Source organism: Cygnus atratus, chromosome 5 (genome assembly GCF_013377495.2).
Source record: "Cygnus atratus isolate AKBS03 ecotype Queensland, Australia chromosome 5, CAtr_DNAZoo_HiC_assembly, whole genome shotgun sequence".
NCBI classification, from domain to species: Eukaryota; Metazoa; Chordata; class Aves; order Anseriformes; family Anatidae; genus Cygnus; species Cygnus atratus.
Genome location: NC_066366.1, coordinates 58,199,386 through 58,222,104, shown reverse-complemented (window position 1 = coordinate 58,222,104; position 22,719 = coordinate 58,199,386). Strand labels below are relative to the sequence as shown.

At 40.8% G+C, this 22,719-nt stretch overlaps 1 protein-coding gene across 1 annotated transcript in view; it reads left to right on the top strand.

Annotated features, from left to right (window-relative positions):
- The window catches only part of SYNE2 (spectrin repeat containing nuclear envelope protein 2), a 183,651-nt gene extending 166,693 nt beyond the window's left edge, over positions 1 to 16,958 (top strand). The window contains exons 103-118 of the mRNA XM_035551299.1: positions 1,868 to 2,055; positions 2,206 to 2,356; positions 2,855 to 3,037; positions 3,669 to 3,806; positions 4,700 to 4,894; positions 5,744 to 6,026; positions 6,388 to 6,456; positions 7,259 to 7,395; positions 8,387 to 8,516; positions 9,758 to 9,969; positions 12,726 to 12,926; positions 13,309 to 13,437; positions 14,071 to 14,262; positions 14,939 to 15,028; positions 15,239 to 15,285; positions 16,068 to 16,958. Coding sequence (XP_035407192.1) covers positions 1,868 to 2,055; positions 2,206 to 2,356; positions 2,855 to 3,037; positions 3,669 to 3,806; positions 4,700 to 4,894; positions 5,744 to 6,026; positions 6,388 to 6,456; positions 7,259 to 7,395; positions 8,387 to 8,516; positions 9,758 to 9,969; positions 12,726 to 12,926; positions 13,309 to 13,437; positions 14,071 to 14,262; positions 14,939 to 15,028; positions 15,239 to 15,285; positions 16,068 to 16,293 — 2,571 coding nt within the window. The 3' untranslated portion in view covers positions 16,294 to 16,958. The remainder of the gene's footprint in view (positions 1 to 1,867; positions 2,056 to 2,205; positions 2,357 to 2,854; positions 3,038 to 3,668; positions 3,807 to 4,699; positions 4,895 to 5,743; positions 6,027 to 6,387; positions 6,457 to 7,258; positions 7,396 to 8,386; positions 8,517 to 9,757; positions 9,970 to 12,725; positions 12,927 to 13,308; positions 13,438 to 14,070; positions 14,263 to 14,938; positions 15,029 to 15,238; positions 15,286 to 16,067) is intronic.
- The last annotated feature ends 5,761 nt before the right edge of the window (positions 16,959 to 22,719 follow it).

Genomic DNA, 22,719 nt, shown 5'->3' with positions numbered 1-22,719 from the left:
TAGTGATGGTGAGAAATATGCCCTACAGGTGTCTTTCATTTGACATCCATGACTGGAAAAACTTTGCCTGCTCAGTCTTGAATAATGACATTTAAAAGCATAGTGCATCTACAGAGATGCTTTATGGCATGTTTGTTCAGTTGAAGGATGAAGATTGAAATGTGAATAATATTCATTTGAAGATTTCAAAGTCATTTCAGCACTACAGAATTCTAGCAGCATGTAGTCTCTTTAAGTTTGCTGGGTAATGCTGTGCAGAGTTGAAGGAAAAGTACCTTTCTGGGCTCAGTATATGTTCTTGGCCCCATTATTCAGTTTGTTGTATTTGTCTCACCATAATGCAGTCAGGTCATTTGGAATAACAGCTGGGAAAACAGCAAGAATTCTGCCTAGGGTTATTGCATATGAACCCAGGCATGACCGAAAGTAATGAAACAGTGTCAGCAACTTACTATAGTGTAAGTAAGACGGTTTTATAACCTGTGTTCCAAATTCTCATTTTCACCAATACAGCTGTAAATCGAGAATAATTTGATGAATTCAGGAGAGTCTCTCCAGGTAGGGTCTCTCTAACAGCAGTAAGGTAGAGCCTGCTTTGAGAAGCAGAGATCATGTTAAGAACACACAGCTGCCTCTTGCTCAGAAAACATCTGTGGATCCTTAATAAGCTATTGAAATGGTGCTGGGTCTGCTTCTGGCAGTCTCTCACCTATGCAAAGATTTTGGCTTCTACTTTCTTTAAAGCTGTGTTATCACAAATCCGGCAAGTCAAATTTTTACCATTTATGGCTTAGCCCTTCTTTCAGGTACTCATATAACACCATTGAAGACTGCCATGGGGTGATACTCAACTCTTTGCACCTTGTTGATTTCCGGGAAGACCTTCCTTCAACTCATCTTGGATTTCCTACGAGCCATGTCTGGATTTTTTCATCTGTCTTTTTTTGTTTGTTTATTTTAAGGTTAGGGCAAAACCAATTCTGCTTCATCTTTTCACTGAAATCAGTAATACTCTTTAAATGGGAGTTCTTTTTGCTGTTGTCAGTAAAATACTCATTAGTGTTTGGTGTTGTTGCTGTGTTATTCTGGTTACAGTATCTGTACCCTTCATTGGGGGAGCCAGGAGTGGGTTGAAAAAATGGAAATGTAGTGGGCATTGTCATTTCATTAATAGTCACAGTTGGTAGCATTGTACAGAGATGCTTTTTCAACAAGAAATATCTAGGTAGCATTGACTTCAAGAACAGTTACAGGTACAGAAGGAGCTGCCAGAATATGATGGACCTGCAAGCTCTGGAGAAGAAACATGTAGATAAGGCAAAGGGTCTTTGCCAGACCCTTTAAAACAGGCTGTCAAAACAGGAGCTCTGAAAGGGGGGATAAGAAAAACAGTAAAACATGGGCTGCCCTTTTGTTGTGCTTCTGCAGTTTGTGATACCAGTCGGTGATCATGCAATCAGCAAAGTACAGGAACTGTACCATGAGCTCTCTGTCAAGTCCTGTAGAGTAGTAAGCTGACAGGAGATACTGTCACTTGGTACAGTCAAAATTAGTAAGTATGCCTTTACAGTGTGTGTAAGGTTTGGATTTTGAATGCACTTTAAAATTGTCCAGACTGTTAATGAAAAGATTGAGCTTTCATTGAGAAGCCAATCTGGACAACCCCTTTTTGCATGGCAGTTCTGTCCTAACCTGTCAGTCTGTCATCTGCACAACTCATCCTGCAAGTCTGTTTTCTAAAGCTAAGTAACCTTTTACTGACTCACAAATCGCTCTTTCTCCATCTTCTGCAGTATTTTGAAAGGGTATGTCTGAAATCTAGCCAAGCACGTTGCCTACCACTAAAACTCTTCTTTTGTCAATGCAGGACCTGCAACGAGACATAGAGCAACACACAGCAGGGGTGGAGTCCGTATTTAATATTTGTGAAGTTCTGCTGCACGATTCAGATGCATGTGCTAATGAGACAGAGTGTGACTCCATCCAGCAGACTAGCAGGAGTTTGGACAGACGGTGGAGAAACATTTGTGCCATGTCTATGGAAAGGCGAATGAAGTAAGTCTCTTTATCCAACAGCTCCTAAAGAAGTCTGTGGAAGCATTTTGAAGAAATGCTTTTGGTTTTGCCACAAACCAAGTTTTGAGAAAGGAAAAAAAAATGATAAGCTTATGATAAATCTCTTCTATATTTGCATCTCCCTGCCAGAATTGAGGAGACCTGGCGCCTATGGCAGAGGTTTTTGGATGACTATTCTCGCTTTGAAGATTGGCTAAAATCAGCTGAAAGGACAGCAGCTAGCCCCAATTCCTCAGAGGTTTTGTATACACATGCAAAGGAGGAGCTGAAGAAGTTTGAGGTGAATTTTTTAACTTCATCTTTTTATGCTTAGTAGCAGGCTGGATGTTCAGACTGCTGAATACTTATTGTCTGTGTGAAATGCCTGGATCACTGAAAAACATGTTCTGCAGTTCAAAGTTATGGTATAGTGACCATAAATAATATAGCCATATATGGCTGCCAGGTATCTTGCAGGTTTATTTTTCTCCATTTTTTTTAATGTGGAGAATACAGTACTCTGAACTGACATAATTCTGCTTAAGTTAAAGATTTGCTTGCTATAGGCAAGAGGCCTTTGTGGGTTGATTTTTATTTTGATTTTTTTTCTTCCTAAAATCTGAGCAAATGATTTAAAATATGGATCTTTCTCTGGATTTAATTTTGTAGCTGAAAGGTCTGTTTTTGGTTTTGTTTTTCTTTAAGGGGAGAGGGCATCATCCTTCCTCTTGATGGATTGTATCACACTGATCCTTTCTCTTACCAGCAAAGGAACTGAGTTTCTCGATTTGCCTTACAGGCATTCCAACGGCAAGTTCACGAACGACTCACTCAGTTGGAGCTGATCAATAAGCAGTACAGGCGCCTTGCCCGCGAGAACCGCACTGACTCAGCCAGCAAGTTGAAGCAGATGGTACATGAAGGCAACCAGCGCTGGGATAATCTCCAGAAAAGAGTCGCTGCCATTCTGAGGAGACTGAAGGTAATTGCACAGTGGAGTGAGAGACTAAGGAGTACTCACAGGTTCCTCTAGGAGTTACCAAGGGCAAAACACACACTTGGGAGCAACTGTCTTGTGTTGGTTTGTGTCTTGAATTACTAGTTGTGGTTTAACCCCAGCAGGGAGCTACACAGCTGCTTGCTCACTCTCCCCAGGTGGAATCAGGAAGAGAATCAGAAAGGTAGAAGTGTGAGAACTCATGGGTTGAGATAAAGACAGCTCACTAGGTAAAGCAAAAACCATGTGTTCAAGCAAAACAAAACAAAGAATTCATTCACTGCTTCCCATCAGCAGTGTTGTGTTATCAGAGATTGTGTTAGCAGAGAGTGTATTTTTGTTTTGCAGCGTGGAAGCAAGATTTTTTTTCTTATAAGAAGGACTTGCACTGCTGAAGTTTTATTCCCACTCCAGTTAGAATAGTTCATCAGTGTAGGACACTTTGAACCAGCATCCCTAGGGGACATTTTCTACACCTGACATGCTGTCATTTGTGTCCTGAAGGCCATTGAGGTGAACAGCAGCTTTGAAACAAAACTTTTTTTCAGGGGGCTTCTGCGATATCTTTTTCAGTAGATAAATTCTTATAAACAGGGGGTCCCTTCTTCCTTTTCAGCACTTCACCAATCGGAGAGATGAGTTTGAGGCGACAAGGGAGAACATCCTTGTTTGGCTCACAGAAATGGACCTCCAGCTGACAAATGTGGAGCACTTCTCAAAAAGTAACTTTGATGACAAAATGCGCCAGCTAAATGTATGTATTCTTTTAAATCAGTTGTTTAATAGAACCAAACTGATTCTATCAGGCTGCTCTGTCTTGACAGAATCATCTGCTTTTCTGGAACTTAACAACAGCTAACAGATCTTTGTAGGCCTGTATTTGTTATAAGACATCAGTAATTTATTAAGTCCCACTCTGAATCAATTTTAAACTGCACAGTATTCAGATTCAGTGTTCAGACTCAGTTCTATCCTGCCATTTTCTTCAAACACTGTAGTGTCAGTAACAGTGATATCTGGTCTGGAAAGGAGCACATGTGGGTTAATAGTAAAAGCTACATTCCTCAATTCAGGCATTCTTTTCTAGGGAGAATTGTTCTGAATTGGCTTTAAGGTAGAATCTCTCCCCTGAATGCATTGGCTGTAACTGGGACTTTCAAACAGAAATAAGACAGCATGCATGTGAAGTGATTCTAAAGAACATCCTGGTTCTTTGCAACCTGTTCATGTGCTGCTTTCCCCTTTTCCCCTATGCTATGAATTGTTTTGGGATGTAGGTTTGCTGTTATGTAGCCTGGAGGCCCAACCAGCCAAACTTCTTTCCTACAGAGAAAAAAATCACATGTACCCAGTAGAAAAATAAACTCTGATTATCTGAACTCTCATGTCCTGAACCATTGCAGGCTCAGGACACTGCAGTCATACTGATGTACGCATGTGTGGAAAATACCACTTCATTTGGAACTGTAATCCTGATAATAAAGCTACCTACTGCACCTCTTGAGTAAAAAGATATTTGCCAAATGAAATTAGGCAGCAGTGTCACTTGCTGCTTTTGCTTTTACTGCTGTAAGAAATGAAGAACAAACCTTAGGCTAGGAAGGGGATTTGAAGAAGTGATCTTATTTTCTTGTATGTCCCAAATAGGGTTTTCAGCAGGAAATAACACTACACACCAATAAGATTGATCAGCTAATCGTTTTTGGGGAGCAGTTGATTCAGAAGAGTGAGCCTTTGGATGCTACCCTGATTGAAGATGAATTGGAAGAACTTCATAGATACTGTCAGGAAGTGTTTGGGCGAGTTGCCCGGTTCCATCAAAGACTGACTTCAAGGCATCCCGTAAGAAGCAACAGTTATTTTGGTGCTTTGACATGACTGTGGTGTTTGAAGTGCAATGCTTAGTGCTTACCCTAGCTGCCTGAGTGAGTAGATTGAGCTCAGAGGGGTCAGGAACTCCCTCAGTAGGTGTACCAGCTTTGCTAAATTTTTGTCATCAGTCATGGCTCCACACGTCTCTCCTGTTGGGTCTCTATCTGCAGAATCTGGATGATAGCACAGAAGTAATTCACAGGGTTAATACTGAGATAGTAGTGGCTTGAGGGCTTCAAAAGCCTTTTATATCACTTTGTTTTCTTTAATTTCAATAACGTGCTTAGAATTTCTCTTTATGGATTTGTTTGTGAGGCTCCATCTGTCCACTTTCTTGTGGCAACCCTAGATGGGGAACAGCACGCTCTTTACTTTTCACTGGGAACATTTAGCTGATTCTCATTTTACTTTGGCTCTGAAAAAAAGAACATTTATTAAAAAGCCAAGTGGAAGAAGTAACATGAACATCTAAGTGTAGCTGTTCACCCTGAATAAAAACAATCACTTCATTGCTGACCTGTGTAGTCCATTTGGAACGGGGTACCCCTCTCTGTAAACTGCAGAGAGATGTTATGGTAGTGGTTGAGTGTCTTGAAAGAAAAGAGTTAGCTGCTGATGTGAGGACTGTTTTGGCAAAAGAGAAGGAGGAAGAAATGCTTCTCCTTAATTTTAGATATGTGGCTTGGATTACTGCAGCAGACCACAAAACTTCCCAGTAGTACTGTGTGACTTAATCGTTAGCTCATTTAGCAGTGTAGATCTTAATTATGAGTGTATGTTAATTCTTACTAACATGCCATAATTGTTATTTATTTTTAGGGTTTGGATGATGAAAAAGAGACCTCTGAAAATGAGACGGACCCAGAAGACTCCCGAGAAATCCAGAATGATCTCTGGCATAAGAAGGCCATCGGTGACGGGCCGTCTTCCCCACAGTCCCTTTGCCACCTTATGCCACCCACTCAAGGTCACGAAAGATCAGGCTGTGAGACCCCTGTCAGTGTTGATTCCATCCCACTCGAGTGGGATCACACAGGTGACGTGGGGGGCTCTTCCTCTCACGAGGACGAAGAAGAAGCAACATACTACAGTGCTTTGTCAGGTGAGAACCAATTGCTAGCTGTTTGTTTTGAGATGGACAGTTGCAGGATGTCCCTGTGTGGGAAGGGAGGGGGACTGAGGTCTTGCTTCGACGTTGTTGGTTGGTTTTCAAGTACTATTAATAGATGTGAGCAGTCTCATCTCTTAAGTGTCCTGATGAAGGGAATGGTATTGTCTAAACGTAGCTTATATTTGCAGAACACAAGGTTTTTAGCAACCTTACTTTTAAAAAAAGACTGATGAAAACAGTGCCAACAACTTTTTATTTTGTTCTTTGTCTTTGCTGTCCCTTATTGTTTCAGTTGTTTTTAATATCTGGAAAATATTGCATAGTGAGGAAAATGACATTATTCTTTTTTCAGATGTAGAAATCACTGAAAATCCTGAGGCATATCTTAAAATGACCACAAAAACTTTGAAAGCATCTTCTGGTAGGCACCTGCTAATGCATGTGTCTGAACATGGCAATCTCCCTGTGCTGCACGCTATATTCCTCAACCTCTCTCATATGTAATGTCTGACTTCCTGCCTTGTGTGGACACCATGTCTCATCCTGCCATGGTGTTCTTACGCTGCAGTATTCACATTTACATTACAAAGCAGTCAAGAACATGCCATTTAGATTTTGCCTGGTAAATGCCGAGGTGGTTAACGTGCATTTCATTGTATTGATCCAAAGTCTTTTGGTACTTTCTTGGTGGTTTGCTCTGGGTAGTATCACTTTTTTGGTCGTTTCTAATTTTAATTATGTAATTACTGGGAGAAATAGTTCCAACTCTGCAAGTATTTTTTTTTTTTGTATTTTGCATCGTGCATGACAGAACCATGTGTGTCCTGTCTGTTAAATCTAGAACAAATGTTCTCCAGATCAGGACATGTCTAGACATGTCCCTGCTGAAATGTGTTGCAGATATGTGATAGTATTGTTGGGATGCAAACTTTCCAAAACCACAGTGCAGCCTTTTGTTTTTTAACTCATCTGTGTATTCAAGCATTTTCCAGAAGAAAACAGAATGTCTCATAACTGCATGGCTGTCATCTCATTACCTTTGAAACACTGTTGACGTTTTGCAAATGTGCATGCTTTGCAAGGAAAGCTGCAAAACTGTTGTTTTTATGCCATAACGATGCCATTTTATTTAGAGCGCTTTCTAACTTAATACAAAGCAACAGCTTCCTTGTGGAGGTGGGATTTTGCACTTATGTCATATGCTTTGGTTTTATTTGTTTCAGGAAAGTCTGTTTCAGAAGCTCATCCCTGGCATTCACCAGATAGCCCTGTCTGCAGGAAACACCGATACAGCCAGGCAGAGATGGTTGGCAATGTGCTGTCTGGTCCAGAGACGAGTACCCCCTATAAGCCAGGCTATGTGAGTTCAAGGCTTTGCGGGCACTGAACCTATACTATGCTGTCTGTACAGCTATGCAGGAAGCTGTATAGCTCCATCTTCTTCTCTCCAGCATCAAGGAAAAGATTGGTTGGGAGAGGGGGAGGTTGTTCAATGTATGCAAACTTGGCTATTACTTCTGGTGGCTCGGGAAGCCAGTGAGAGTATCTGTTCACTCACTAGAAAAGCTTCTCTAAAGCAATTCAGAGCAGTATGTTAAGCTTTTGATCAGAGACAGTGTCAGGAGGAAAATACATCCTCTGTTGTCATGGGATGATTCTAGGAGAGTTTAACTCCACAAGGAGGGGTTGTGAATACCCTCCCTTGATATGTATTTATATATCTCCCTTTGCTAAGCAAACTGATCTGGAGCGTCCTTTTCTAGCATGCAGCTCACCATTTAATCTGTTTCTGGGCATTCAAAAAAAGGCCCAGTGGCAGTAGCACTGAAAAAAGTGCTTGTTGTCTGTTGATTGTTCAGCCGTGGTGGCTGGTTCCCAGCGGTCCCAGCTGTGGCCTTCACCAGCAACTTACAGGCTCTGGATTTGGACCTGTTGTCAGCACTCTCCCAGGCGCACGGTGGTACTGGTATCCGGCTGCTTTTGTCACCACTAATACAGTCTTGGAGCCTTAGAGTCAATATTGCCAAAACCCAGAATCCCACAAAGAGCTTCAGCAAATGTAGTTTGTCCAGTACACATAATGTACCGTCATGTAATGTCCAGTAGACATTACAAGACTGCTCCACCAGGTCCAGTCTTGTGATAATTAGCATCACTATGGTATTTGTTTGTTTGTTTGTTTGCTGAGAAGGCACGGAGAGCCAGCATAAACTGTTAGCAAAGAAGCAGAAGCCCAGTGCGATATCTGACATGCAGGAGCTCAGCTCAGACACCCCACTTTAACATAAATGAAGCTTGACCTTTGATGGCTTGTTAATGTGCAGGGCTCACGCACCAAAATGTCGTTCCAGGTGAAGCAGCTCAGCTCTGCAAGCAGCACCAGTGTCAACAAGGAGAACATTGTGTCCGCTAACATGAGTGATGAAGAGCCCCAGGATGACCAAGAGCTTGTGAATATAGCAGCTGCAGAGAAGCAGTCAGGTACAGAGCATTCAGGCACTAGGAGTGGCTTAGGTGGTGGGGTGTTTTACCTGTGGTTCTTGGGGCAACAAAGCAGAGATGGCACAAAGACAACACATTTGACTTGGGAACTTAAATCAATATATCTTGGCAAAATTCATTGAGCTGCCTTTTCACTTGGCATTGTCCAACACAAGTTTTCTGTTCAAACCTTTTACTTTTTCTGCCAGAATCTGGATTTTTTTATTACTCATAATATATCTCTTTGCTGATTGGAATGAATGGAAACACTTTTGTGTGGATACTGAATGCTTCACAAATTTCAAACCAAAGAAGTGTGTTTCTTTGTCTAAACCAAGATTGCCATACTTCATTCTCTTAGTTGTTGGTACTTTGTATAACAAAATGCTACAGCTCCCATTTACAAAATAGTTTTGTCAAAGTTAGTTGTGTACTCCGTTCTTTACTGTCTTCACTGTGGTCCTGTCTTCAAAGTAGGCCAACAAGCTGGTTCTCGTAACCTTTTAAGACCTCAATCCTGGTTTCACGCGCTTGAGGTTGTAAGAAGATCACATCTATACTGCAATCATAAAAGCGAATCAGTGGTAAAAAAGAATGCAGCTATACACACCAGCTTACCTAACTTACGCCTCTAATATCACAGGGTTGATTTCTGTACATGGGGTGAATAGGTAAACCTACAAAAGCAAAGTCTTAATAAAGATGGAGAGTAACTCTTTGTTCAATCAGAGTATCATAATGTGTCATAATGACAGGACAAGGGAGAATGGTTTTAAACTAAAAGAGGGGAGATTAAACTGAGAGATTAGGAGGAAATTCTTAACTCAGAGGGTGGTGAGGAACAGGTTGCACAGAGAGGCTGTGGATGCCCAAACCCCGGAGGTGTTCAAGGCCAGGTTAGATGAGGCCCTGAGCAACCTGATTTAGTGGGTGGCATCCCTGTCTATGGTGGGGGGGTTGGAAATAGGTGATCTTTGAGGTCCCTTCCAACCTGAGCTATTCTGTGATTCTATGATTAACATGCTTAAAATCCTGTGTAGTATTACTGTGGATAACTTGACCAGTAACGTGAAAGTGTAGACTCCATAATCTCAAGTAAAAAGATGTTAAGTATTACATGGTAGCAATTATTTGGCCTTAAGTAGGTTGGAGAGTAATTTACTTGTGAAACTCCTTGCATCTGTTTTATGGACTGTTCACCTTACTGAAGATGTAAACATTTCTTGTTCTGTCACTTGTAGGCATTATTGGTAGGTGGGAGCTCATTCAAGCTCAAGACCTCAGAAATAAACTCAGGATGAAACAGAACTTGCAGCAGTGGCAGCAGCTGAACTCTGATCTCAGCGACGTCTCTGCTTGGCTGGATAAAACTGAGGAAGAGCTGGAGGAGCTGCAAAAAGCGAAACCTCCAACCGGCATGCATGCGATGGAACAAAGGGTCAAGAAATTGAAAGTAAGTTGTAGCACATTGAGAAGCAGGATTTCAAAATGCTGATGCTCTTTGTTGTTGTCTTTTGTGCTCCTATGGTTTGTCAACAGCATGAATTCTAATAACAATGTGTGTATGTCACGGAGGAGCTAAGCTGTTTTCCGCTAATAGGACTAAAGAGGCTGGTTAAGCAAGGTGCTTCTGTCTTCATCTGTAGAGATTTGCAGTCAGTATGCCTGGGTACAACAGGCAGACAGGCTGAAGTAAAAACCCCTCCCTTTCTGTTTTCTTACCAAGGAACTTCATGCTCTCAAAACAAAAACATTCAACCACAAACATGGCTTTTTAGGCCATATATTTTAGAAAATAAACACAGATAAAGGCTAAAAAAGTGAAAGCTTAGACTCCCCAGATGTCAGGTGTCTGGCCTCGTCTTGGGGGATGTGGTTGGGTATTCTGAGCAATGATACTGGCATTTTTCCCTGTTCTGTGTTATTTCTCCTCTACACAAACCAGAAAAGGATTGCAAATTAGCCAAGTCTACAGACTGCAAAGTCTAGGCTGATTTAGGCTGATTTTTATTTTTAATTGAATTAGTATGGGTTTTTTGTTTTGTTTTGTTTTTTGTAGCTCCAAAAGGGTGACTGAGAAAGATCTGCTCTAAAGCTCTGTTTTTTAGCAACATGGTATTTGCAAAATATCTTAGCTCTAAATAGTGCTTTTGTCATACCCGGAGTCAGGTAGTTGAAGGATACAAAAATTTCAAAACATGCAGTGGTATTTTTCAATTAACAAATGTAGACTTCTCATTGAATAGTATATATTAATTTAAAATGAGAAAGCAAAATAAATTCATTAGTCAGTCTCTGTTAATCTTCAGCCAAGTAATAAACCAGTTAGAGACACGATAATGTGAACATTCATCAGCATGTGAGGTCATGTTGTGTTGCCTGCTATGACTCTCAGCTTCCATAAATTAATTAGAACTAAGCAAAGTCTGCAAGTGGAACCAGCAGGTTACCAGGGTACCTTTAAGTGCTACGTTCAGACTCTGGTAGAACCCTGAGAGAACAAGTGCTACAAACACTGGTAGGAGTGCAAAATCCCTGTATGCTTAGCCTCCTGCCAGCAGTTTCGTGTGAGTTACCCAGATTGCAAGACTACTGATCAACTTGGTGTCACACTCTGGGTGATGCTCACAAATGAGACATTTTGCTGACCAGGGGAGGGATTTATGAGGCATGTTTAAAGGATGCTTAAGACTACACAGAAGTCAACAAGGCCTTGAGCAGTCATTAGGCCAAGGAGAATGACTCTGTGCTCCAGTGTGTGACTCCACTAAGAACAACTCTGATCCTATGTGCCAGCCTGGCTTAGGCACCAAGTTCTAGGAAAGATTCAAGGGATGTCTTGTGAGTGGAACGAGGTGCTTTCCCTCAAGCTGGATCTGGGTGTCTCACCTCTTTGAGGAACACAGCTTCACTTCTGCTTTTCTCCTGTGAATTTTCTAAATAGGAGTCCAGATGGCTAAAAATCTTCTCTGTAGACAGCTTGGGTCTCTATGGATCTCTAGAAGAGCCAGCATGCTGTATAAGACCATGAATTTCATGTGATGTCAGAACATCCCAATTGCCCTAGATGATGATAAAGCCAGTCTGTCTGCAGGCCGGCTTACAGGTGGTTAAAAGTCTGTGCTGGACCATTTGTATTGTCTGATATTGAGAGAAATTTCGCTGCTTGGAGGGAGACTGAACTCTTTGTTGGGCAAAATGTAATTTAGACCAGTGGCTTTCAACAAGTGGGCTGCAGACCTTGAGAATACATAGATTGAGATTCTTACTCACAAAGGCTACTAAGAAAAGCAATCAGAGCAGTGCTCATCCTGCAGTTCTTACTTTTCTAGTGCAAGAGCCCACAACTTGAAAAAGACTGAATACCCTTGATTCAATCTGTAAACTTATTGAGGGTACAAGACGTTGTTTGGCATTCATTTAAGAAAATAAAAAATGTGGGCTCTACATTAACATAAGGTGGTTATATGATACAGCAATGACTTGGCAAATTCCACATTATTTCACCCTGCAATTTTAAGGGAGAGAGGGAGCGCAAGCAGGGCTGCCATTCAGAGGGACCGTGACAAGTCAGAGAAATGGGTTGAAACTCTGACTAGAGAGAAGACAAAAGAATTTCTCATAACTGGGGTGGCCTGATATGGGACCAGAGGCTCAGAGGGGAGAGTGAATCTCCATCGTGTGAGATACTCAAAATCTGATTGGTTGAGGCCCTGAGCAGCCTGCTCTCAGTTTGAAGTTAGCCCTGCTTTGAACAGGAGGATGGACTACAAACCTTCAGCATTATTTTAAGATTCTGAGGTGGCTAAGCCTTTTAACATCAAGAAGAAATGTCATGTGATGACATATGGGAATATTTGTCCAAATGTCAGGAAAAGATACAGAAATGCTAAGCTCAGGAATGAATGGCAGAGGTGAATTAAGACACAATGCTTATAACTGAGGGAGAAGCGCAGGGCCAGCCAGACTTGTTTTCTTCTAAGTGAATGGTGGGTTTTTTTTTTGTTTGTTTGTTTTTGTTTAATGAAAAAAAGGCTACCTACTTCAATATGTTCCTCAGCAGTGTCTGAAAAGCCACCAGATTCAAACAGCTTTCCCTAATAACTGTGATTTCTTTTTTTTTTTTTTTTTGAGGACATTGTTTTATTTTAAATAACCAATATGTTTTACCATCATTCATACAAGCTCCTAATCTTCTTTTCCTACCAGGACATGCTTAAAGCATTTGATAACTACAAGGCAGTGGTGCTTTCAGTTAACCTGAGCAGCAAAGAATTCCAGAAAGCGGAGAGCACAGAGTTCAAAGAGCTTCAGAACAGGCTTCGGAAAGTGAACTTGCGCTGGGAGAAAGCAACTCATGCATTGGACAACTGGAGGAAAGGTTTACAACAAGCCCTACTGCATTGCCAGGTGCGTACAATATGCAGCTTATATGGGAAAACTCCTCTTTGGGATGCTTCTGTGGGGTGGATAAGGAGAGAGAGCAAAGGGGTAATTCCTGTCCGTTGGTAGAATGGTTACTCAGAATCCAAAGCAAGCGTACTCTTTTCATTATAATCTTGACTTTGTTGGTTTTAAAAGGCTTGGTAAAAATATCTCTGAACTGGATAATACTTTTTTATTATATAGATGCAATAGTTCAACAAGATTGCTAAAGCCTCACTAATCATGAATACGTTGTCAGCTCTTTCTAATAATCTGGGCTGTTCGTTTCTTTTGTAGGCAAAGCCAGGTGAAAGCACTGCTAAAATGTTTTTTTATCTTATGTACAAACCTTCCCTTATTTCTCTAGGAATTCCATGATCAGAGCCAAAAACTAATCCTGTGGTTAGCTAGTGCTGACAGCCGAAGGAATGAAGCACAAATCACAGATCCAAATGCTGATCCCCATACAATACTGGAATGCCAAAAGGAGCTAATGGTAAGTGTGGACGTAACTACAGCACCTCAGTTCTTCCAATGAATTAATAGCTCTCACCACAAAATGAAGAGCAATTTGTTTATTTCTCAGGATGTTGATAGCCTTTCCTTGAACCTGCTATATTAATCAGTCAGGCATGGGATCAGTTTCTGAATGGACTAAGAGACTGAGGCATTTTTCCATAATTATGCATCAGATATAAGTTCATGCTCCCCAGGAAAGTGGTCACAGCAGCAAAAAATTGAAGAAGTGTTTGGACAATGCTCTCAGACATATGGTTTGATTTTTGGGTGGTCTTGTGTGGAGCCAGGAGTTAGACTTGATGATCCTTGTGGGTCCCTTCCAACTCAGGCTATTCTATGATTCAACAAGTTCCTGATGGACAGTCTTTATGCTGAAATATGACTGCCCACATCCAACTGTTTCTAAATGTTAGTTCAAGTAGGTGCAACCAGTCTCTTAAAGAGCGAAGTTCATTTCATGTGTAGCTGTAACAGCCATTCCTATGTATTGTGGACTAATAGGCAGGCTGAGTTGTTCTTTAAAGCCTTCCAAAGCTCATCTGTTTATAAGAACATCCTCAAAGTTGAAAGTAGCAGTTCATTGCACTGGTTTTTGTTTGTTTGTTCTAAGCAACTGGAGAAAGAGCTACTGGAACAACAGCCTAAAGTAAACTCTCTTCAAGAACTCTGTGCTTACCTGCTGCTTAAATCAGATGGTGAGGATTACATTGAAGCTGAAGAGAAGGTCCATGTAATTGGAAAGAAACTGAAACAGCTTATTGAGCAAGTTTCACATGACTTAAAGACGATACAAGGAAATCTGGTGAGTCAGAGTTTAAATACTAGTTTGTGGGTCTTACTGAGATATAATAACAGATTAAGAATAAAAGTATTTATAAAATACTAACTTAAAACTCAGGTACTTCCACCTTCATAAGCTGAAACAAGAACAGTTAACTCTGGATATAACAGAAAGCTTTAGTACCACAAGGCTAGTCAGGTATTGAAATAGATTGCCCTGTGACATTGTACGGTATCCATCCTTGATGAGTTTCAAGAAGACAGAAGGAAGTCATGAATGACCTGACCTGATCTCATAGCTGACCCTGCTCTGAGCAAGAGGTCAGACTAGGTAAACTTCCTAAGGGCCTTTCCAACCTGAATTATCCTATGGTCTATACCAAATATCAAGCCAGGAATGTGTAATGAACACACAGGAGTTCCGTAGTCTGCAGCAATACACTGCTTATCACTGAGAGATAGCAGATAGAGGTGTTTTCAAGATAATACCTGCACCTGCACTGTCACAGTTCCTTCTCACTGTGCATAGTAGAATATTTTATTACACTGGAGCACCTGTTTACTGCTAGTTATTCACAGCTAAAGAAGCAATGTGGCTGTGCACCTGTAGAGAGACAATGGGAGGGTGGGTCTTTGCACTTCGTCTGTTTAGAGTTTTGAGCATGCATTTTAAATAGGAAGGTGTGGTTACCTTTTAGGATACCAGAGCATTCCTGCCAGTTCCAGATGACCTGGACTCAGGAGCCTATCATCCAGTCACAGTGAAATCCAGCCCTCCTGTGAAGAAGGCAAGTCTTCTTTTCTAATATTTTGCTATCAGCATATAGTGTATCTTTTTTTAGCCTGAAGGTTCCTCAAGTGTAATCATTTTACCTTTTAAATGCATGTTCCGCATTACAGAATTTACAACAGAACTTTAAAGTCTACAACTGTCTTTTCTGAGAAAGAGAAATTGTAGTTTCTGAATCCTGGATAATAAAAACTATTTCTCTCAACAGATCACAGTAAGGAGAACTGTAGGTGGCAGAAACAACAGCAGCACAAGGTATTATTTTATAATCATCTAATCTCATGAAGTATAGTGAAAATGAGAGAGGGCAGCTGTTCCTCATAAGTTAACACACTGGAGGGGATTTCTTTCAGTGTGCAGTATCTCCTCTATGTACCAGCTGTGGGCTGCACTTCAGTGAATTGCTTTCCTTTAACACCCCTGCTCCTAAACCTCTGCATTGATGTGCAGCCTTCACTCAACTTTGCACTTGAGAAAATTTTTTTTTGTAACAAATTTGGGAATATTTGTGTTTTAAATCTTTGTTTAATCCCACCGGCCTATCTGGACGAAGAAACTTGCATCTTAGAGCCACTTCTTAAAAACAGATGTGAAGGACTAAGCTAAAACGTCACCCCCGGTACATTAGGGTCTGTTCAAAGGACTGTTTGCAATGATGCGCAGGGAGAACAGAGCCAAAACAGTTTGGAATGGTGGTTTTCCATTGTGCATTTCCAAGTAGTTAGAGTGGCTTGTTTGTCTGCTGGGAAAACTTGACTTTGCAACCCCAAAAATAGCTTAAAGGAGTAACTTTTTACCCTATTTTAAAGATGTTTCTTTTTCAGTGAGAAGGAATGTCAGCTGGCTTCCTACTGAGCAGTCTTGCATGCTTTGAAGTTACAATTGAAGTGTTTCATGCGCAGTGCAGATATGCATTGTAGATATGCAGCCCTGCATCATGGAGGGGTAGTGTGAACCCTAGAGAAGCAGTTTTAAATGACTTACTTAAAAAAGCACTTCAGAGCTTGAATTATTTTTTTTTCTTGTCTTCTTTTCAGAGCTGAAAGCCATCCACAGCCTACTAAAGTAGTTCCTCGGTCCCCCTCCTTCTTTTACCGTGTATTACGAGCAGCTTTACCCCTTCAGTTGTTCTTTCTACTGCTTCTACTTCTGGCTTGCATGATTCCATCTTCTGAGCAAGACTACAGCTGCACCCAGGCAAACAACTTTGCCCGTTCTTTCTATCCTATGCTGCGATATACCAATGGGCCTCCACCAACTTAGAAAGAAGCCTAAGAATCTTCAGTTACACCAAAACACTCTTTGTGGTGCTTGTTTTTATGCTGCTGGTATCAATGAAACACTAATATCACGTAATTAAATACACAAACTTTTATGCTGTGTTAGTTCCCTAAACTAGCCACTACAGCACCCTGACGTCCTACGCACCGCTGCCCAAGTCTCTGCTGCAGCTAAATAATGCCTCACATTTATAAGCTCCTTTCCTTGTTGAAGGGAATGTGTTAAATTTCACATCTCAAAATGTATATCTTGACAAAATTTCAACATTTTTGTACGGAAAACAAACTTTTTCTATAGATTTTTAAACTGTAAGCAACACACTTTATACTTTGATGCAATAGATACACTATTTTATAGCTGCAGTGCTCTTAAGCTTGCAGGGTGATCAAATACTGAGTTATTAGATGCAGAAACTACTTCACAATAATCTTAAACACAACAGTCTGTCTTGGGTTAGCATGATGAACAAGCAGTTGAAGAGGCACTTTGCCTAAAATGATTACTGCACACACTTCACATTAAACCTGTATCTTTCGGTACTGTAGTCACGTGGTGGAAAGAAGAGTTCTGCATCTTTATGAATCTTTGTTATTGTGTTTTATTCATCTAACACATTCAATAAAAGGATGCACATTTGTTTTGTTTTACATGTAGTGTTCTAGTAATTAGGACTGCTGTGTTGTCTTTTTATACCACCTTTGAAATAAGAAATTGTTACATTGCATGGAAATGGTTTATAATGCACATATTTTCTAGATGAACGTGATTGTGTAGACTATCCCTGATGTATACAAATAATGTAATGACTTTTTTAATGAAAGATTTTTTTCAGTTTTTAACCTGCTGAATAGTGTACAGTATCTTGAGAGAGAATTGTGCATTTTTATAAATTCACTGTAAGATTCTCCACCTTTCAAATGAAATTAACACTTTAGGCAACGGCTAGAGAAACATTGTGTACAGTCAGCTTTGCCATTACTTCTTGGTTGTACAGTTCAAGTACTCATTAAAATTCTGCCAATGTCTGCAGGGACTATTGGTCTGTCTAGCGTGGGGTCAACCAGCGGTGTGTTTCAACAGTGCTGACCCTTCTACACCCGTATAAGCCAATGTATTTGCATGCTAATGCAACAGAAATGGAATCTGTGTTCTGTGGCACAGATCTTTTCTTTGCAACTGTAATTTCCTGGTTCGTAGCGAGATGAATCAAATAGTGCTTATTACTACTTTGAAATGCTGAAGTATTTGCCCATTCTGAAACTATAACCGTAAGTGATGGCAGCACTGAAGACGGGGAGGTGCACATCAAGGGGAGGTCAGTGCAATAGAAAAGGGTTTGGTTGAACACTAATAATTTTTGTTTGGTTGCAGTGAAAAAAATCCCCCAGAAATTAGCCAATTTCTGTAATGCTTACCTGTAGGAAATAAGACTTACGGTCAGCCTGTGTGCATTCTCTTTCCATTTCTATGCTTCTCGCCACTGATGGTTGCTTATTTATTTCCCATCGTCTGGCAGAGGGAGTTAGGAAACAAGTTGCTCTGCATTCTTATGTTCAGAAAAAGCCCTTGTAGCAAGCAAACATTCTTCCCAATTGATGGAGGCCAAAAAAAAAAAAAAAAAAACCACAACATTGCTTATTTCTAGAATATTAACTGTGATGCAGTTAGGCTTGCAAACTTAGCAACATGGTTTAGAAAAGTTAAAGCCGACACTTTGCTAATCTTTGTTAGCGGTGTCATACTGTACAGTAGTACACACCTACACTGGATGCTCAGATGTGAGAGAAAAGGCTCCAGCTCCATACAGAAGCATTTCAATAGTAGACTCAGGTAGAAGTGCCTGGGCTCCAGCCTGCCCCAGCCACTTGGATCTGGCAGTGCTTTAAAACACAGCAGCTTTCATAGCCTGTAGGCCTCCGGGCTGCTCTTTGTGTAGCTTTTACCTGTGGAGCCAGGTTTGTGCTGGAGTTTCACAGCTATGGCTCTCACCATGGCATTGTATCACGAGGTAAAGAACAGCTCCTCCCCCCACTTCTCCCTCCCCCACTCCCTCCACTATCATTATTTCGTATTTTGAAAGCAATTACTTTCAGATGGAGCTCATTTAAGTTTCTGTCTCTGTAGAAGTCAGCCAACGCTAACCATTATTTCATTGCCAGGTTGTCACAAATGCCTATGCAAATCTTTCTGCCAAGAACTAATAGTCAGTTGCTGACATGATATTCAGTTCTTCTGCCATTAAGCAACCTGTGCAGGGGGAAAAAATGTGAACAATGTTAAAAGGTCGAAGGAAAATTTCATAGCCTGCAATTTCCTTTCATTATGTACAGTTATATCAAATTGTCGAGCTGATGTAATAATATGAGGCGCTTTCATGAAATTATCTCAAAATGCCCCCCCCCCCCCCCCCCCCCCAAAAAAAAAAAAGTCTGGGAAAATAAATGTTTTTCCCCCCACCCCTATTTTAAATAGTTTTACTTCCAGTTGATTATAACCACTGTAATGTAGGCTGACACTGATGTCTGCTTCAAACAAGTCACTATATCTATCCCCCAGTTTCCTGGTGTCATCCTCTCACTCAGCATTTGGTTGTTAGCCATCAGCGAAGGGGAAAAAGGAAGAGAGCGAGGGTAGGACCAACAGTGAGAGCAAGCACGCATGTGCAAACGCATCATATGCAGGAGTGAAACTGGTCTACAACTAGTTTTGATTTTTAAGTCTTTGGCAGGGAAATGCATCAAGCTGATTTCAGCTATACCTCTCCTCCTCCCAAAATAGTCAATAATATTTTTGAAAGCAAGGGAAGTGGAAGACTGATTGTTTATTATAAATTTGCCTGTCCCTGAAACCTACGCTATCTGTAGTCACTTGGAACTGTGAAAGTTCCTAAGAACTCTGGTACCTGACAAATTAAATCAATCTGCAGCCTGTAAAGTGACTGAGAAGGTAAGGATGAGACACTTACCGTAGATACCATGATCACACACATCATAGTCTCATGCAACCAGTTTGAGATCAGCTACAGGAAAGAAAGGAGCAAAAAGCCGTATATTTAGGTTTTGTGATACCTGTTTATTCAGCCACAACAATCTACAACTGAACGAAGTGCATATCACTGGAAAAATACTGCAAGTTCACAGAACTGAAGAATAGCTGAGAGAAAGGCAGCTCCCCCCACCAGTATTACATACATAAAGTACTTTGAAAAACAGCAACTTCAGTCCTAAAACTGTTTCCATTATAAACTTGCAATGAGCTTGAACCATGGAAACAAATACCACATAAGAAGTAGGTAGGACTCAGAAAATTCTGCAGACAACAAACATAAGAAGTGTGCAGTAACAGCTGTTAATGGATGTGCCAACTCTTTACTACGTAACATTGTGATGAGTAACGTTTTTGTCTGTTCAGGTAGCATCAGCAGAAGTTGGCATTTTATAGCATCAGTCTTATTTCCTTAACACACATAAATAGAAATCACTGACACTGAACAATGCATTAGCAGTGTCGATGACTCCTATTCATACAGATGGAAAGAGAGTTTAAAAATATCCTGATCATAAATAAAATGAGGTCTTGCCTATGAAACATACTATGCCTTTCAACTCACCACAGTTCAGTAGTAAAACACTGAAAAATAAAGGTATGTAGTATTTATTTTCCAAGTTTTAGCAATCCACTTTTCATGTTCCCATTTGCAAAGCTCTCCTTAGTATTAGTTCAGGCACTGGCTCAGCACAATATATGGCCACATCCTTAACTTTGCTGAATTATTACCTTGCAGGACATAAACAATAATGTCAAATGATATCTTCTTAGAAGAATGGTGACAACAGCAAAGGCATGTCCATGGCTCCCAGCTCTGATTGTAGGGAAGGATCGGGGCCCACGAGCCATTGAAAGAAGTGGCACAACCTACAGCTGGGCTGAAACAGATGGCAGCTGCTGTGATGGTGACTGCTCTTGGCTTACACCAGCCAGGGACAGCTGATATAAGCTATTCTGCTATCCAAGGAACTGGCCCGAAGTTCAATATTCAACCGTAAAAAAATAGTAATTCCTGGGACAGGACATGAGCCTGTACTCAGTTTAAGGCATCTCAAATGAAGCCATGCAAAGCCATACCTTGTTTTTAACTTCAGCTCTCAAGCTAGGAGCAGCTTGCTTCCCATGGGCATTTATCTTACAGAGGAAGGACAGAAAAGGGAAGAGAGTACCCTCTATCTCTGTCATGAGCCCTTCATTCTGAGATCAAAATACAGCCATAATCAGAAGCACATTTTTAATATATGTGGGTTAAAGTACAGCCTAGGAAAGAACAGCTATTGCATCAGTGCATGACTATTTTCCATCATTCAGACAAAGAAATAACCTTGGATGCACAAAAGCGTACTCTGGTCCAGCTTTTAAAAAACCATTTGGGTCCAGCTTAATGGAAAAAGCTCAGGCTTGCTTTCTGTATAGTTAGGATCCAAACCCATCAGGGATATCCTGCAGCAGCAGCATTGTGCCTTTAAAGAACCCGCCACATCCATGGCCATCAGCAATACTTTGTGAGCTCGGGCTGAGCTTCCACTTGAAACTTTTTTGCTGATTTATACACATATATTCTGAATCTTCTACAAGCAGTCTAAATTACATTTTCTACCAATGATGTCCAAACAAAGACAATTCTTACCTCAGAAGAGGCTGACCACTGGTGACAGTTCAAAAGGATCAAGAGACAACTTTCTGAGGGCTCACTGCATTTTTAGGATCTCTGTTAAACCACTCTAATAAGGCAAACACAGTAAATGCCTTCCATATTCAACAAGCCATAGAGAGAAAAAGAAAAAGTTCCAGCACTTAAAAGGATGCTCGCCTTTCGTGACAGTGTTCCCTGTATAGATCTATCATTCAATCCATAAAGAATTAGTAGAAAATATTATGGCACTAAGCACATTTATCTAATAAATATATGCTACCTGGGCCTTAGTTTGCTACACATTTCTTAGGAGCACCCAGCCTGTCAGGCACGGTCTCAAGGGGAGATTTTCCAACACATCTTTTCCCCACATTTTCCCCTCGGACTGGCAATGTGACAGCACCAAACATGGGTAATTTGCAAGAACACAGATGTTTGGAAATGGCCTAACATTGCTGGAGACGAATTGTACGTCACATGCTCACCTCTGCAAACGTCCCAGAACCGCAGCAACATTTCTTCAGGCAGCAGCAGCCACCTCTGGCCACATCCCAGTTCAGCAGCAGGAGCTGATGCGCAGCAGAGCAGTGGAGGCTGCAGAACAGCCCAGTTCTCACCTCCTCATGAGCTTTTGCAGATCATCAGCACTCAGTTCTCGTATGTTGGCAATGGAAAAGCCCCCCAGTATTTGAATCAAAATGCAGTGACAGCTGTGCTCAGGCCTGGCATGGACATTGCCCACACCTGGGAGGCAATGTCTGAGAAAATCAGTGGCATACTGACTTGTGATTAACCCAACGTCTTACTCAAGAGACAAATGCACCTTTGTTCAGTCATTTTTTTCTCCAGGCTACTTGTTTATCAACTGTGCCATTTTAAAGCCATACACCTTCTCTTTGCCCAGATATGCACACAGTTACATTAATCCAGAGATTTGACAGCTATTGGCTTTTGTCCGTTTTAAACCACTACTAGTAACTTTTAATAAAATAAAATATTTACCAAAACAAAAAAAAATCTGGTAAAAATCACATCATTTTCCTTTTTACACTGTGCTAGTAGCAGCATGTATGACTCACAACGTGGCATGAATCTGCAGCACGTCAATTTACGTCAATCCAGAGCAAATTTTCATTTAGAAATTAATGTTATGATTTACACCCACTCTTTCCCATTTTCTATGACGTGTTTCAAGACTGCACATAAATTCAGCACTTCTAAAGCAAAACAAACAAAAAAAATCACTTAAAGATTTCTTCGAAAAATTGTATTAAACAAAAAGATTACACAAGAGAAGGAAAACCAGAGAAAGAGCAACACTACAGGCGTTTAGGCCAGAAGGTGAGCAAGCCCAAGAAACACTGAAACATGTCTGCCTCACAGCTGAACTCAGAATGAGTATGGTACCAATGAATTCAAGACTGTACCTTCGTTTTTTTCCCCCCTTTTTTTTTTTTTAGTAAATCTTACACTTTTTTTTTGTTTGTTTTGAAAGGGCACTGCTATATTACATTTCTTAAAAACAATAAAAAGGTAACTAGTAAAAATTTCAACCATCAGCAGCATCTGTTATAGTACAAGGTCAAAAACAAGACGACACGTTCGCACAACTCATTGAAAATGCTTTATGCCCCTCCTATAAAAAATATCGTCCTTGGCTTTAAAAAAACACAAGGATCAAAGGCTTGAATAATATTCAAACTATGCAAATGGCATACGACGTC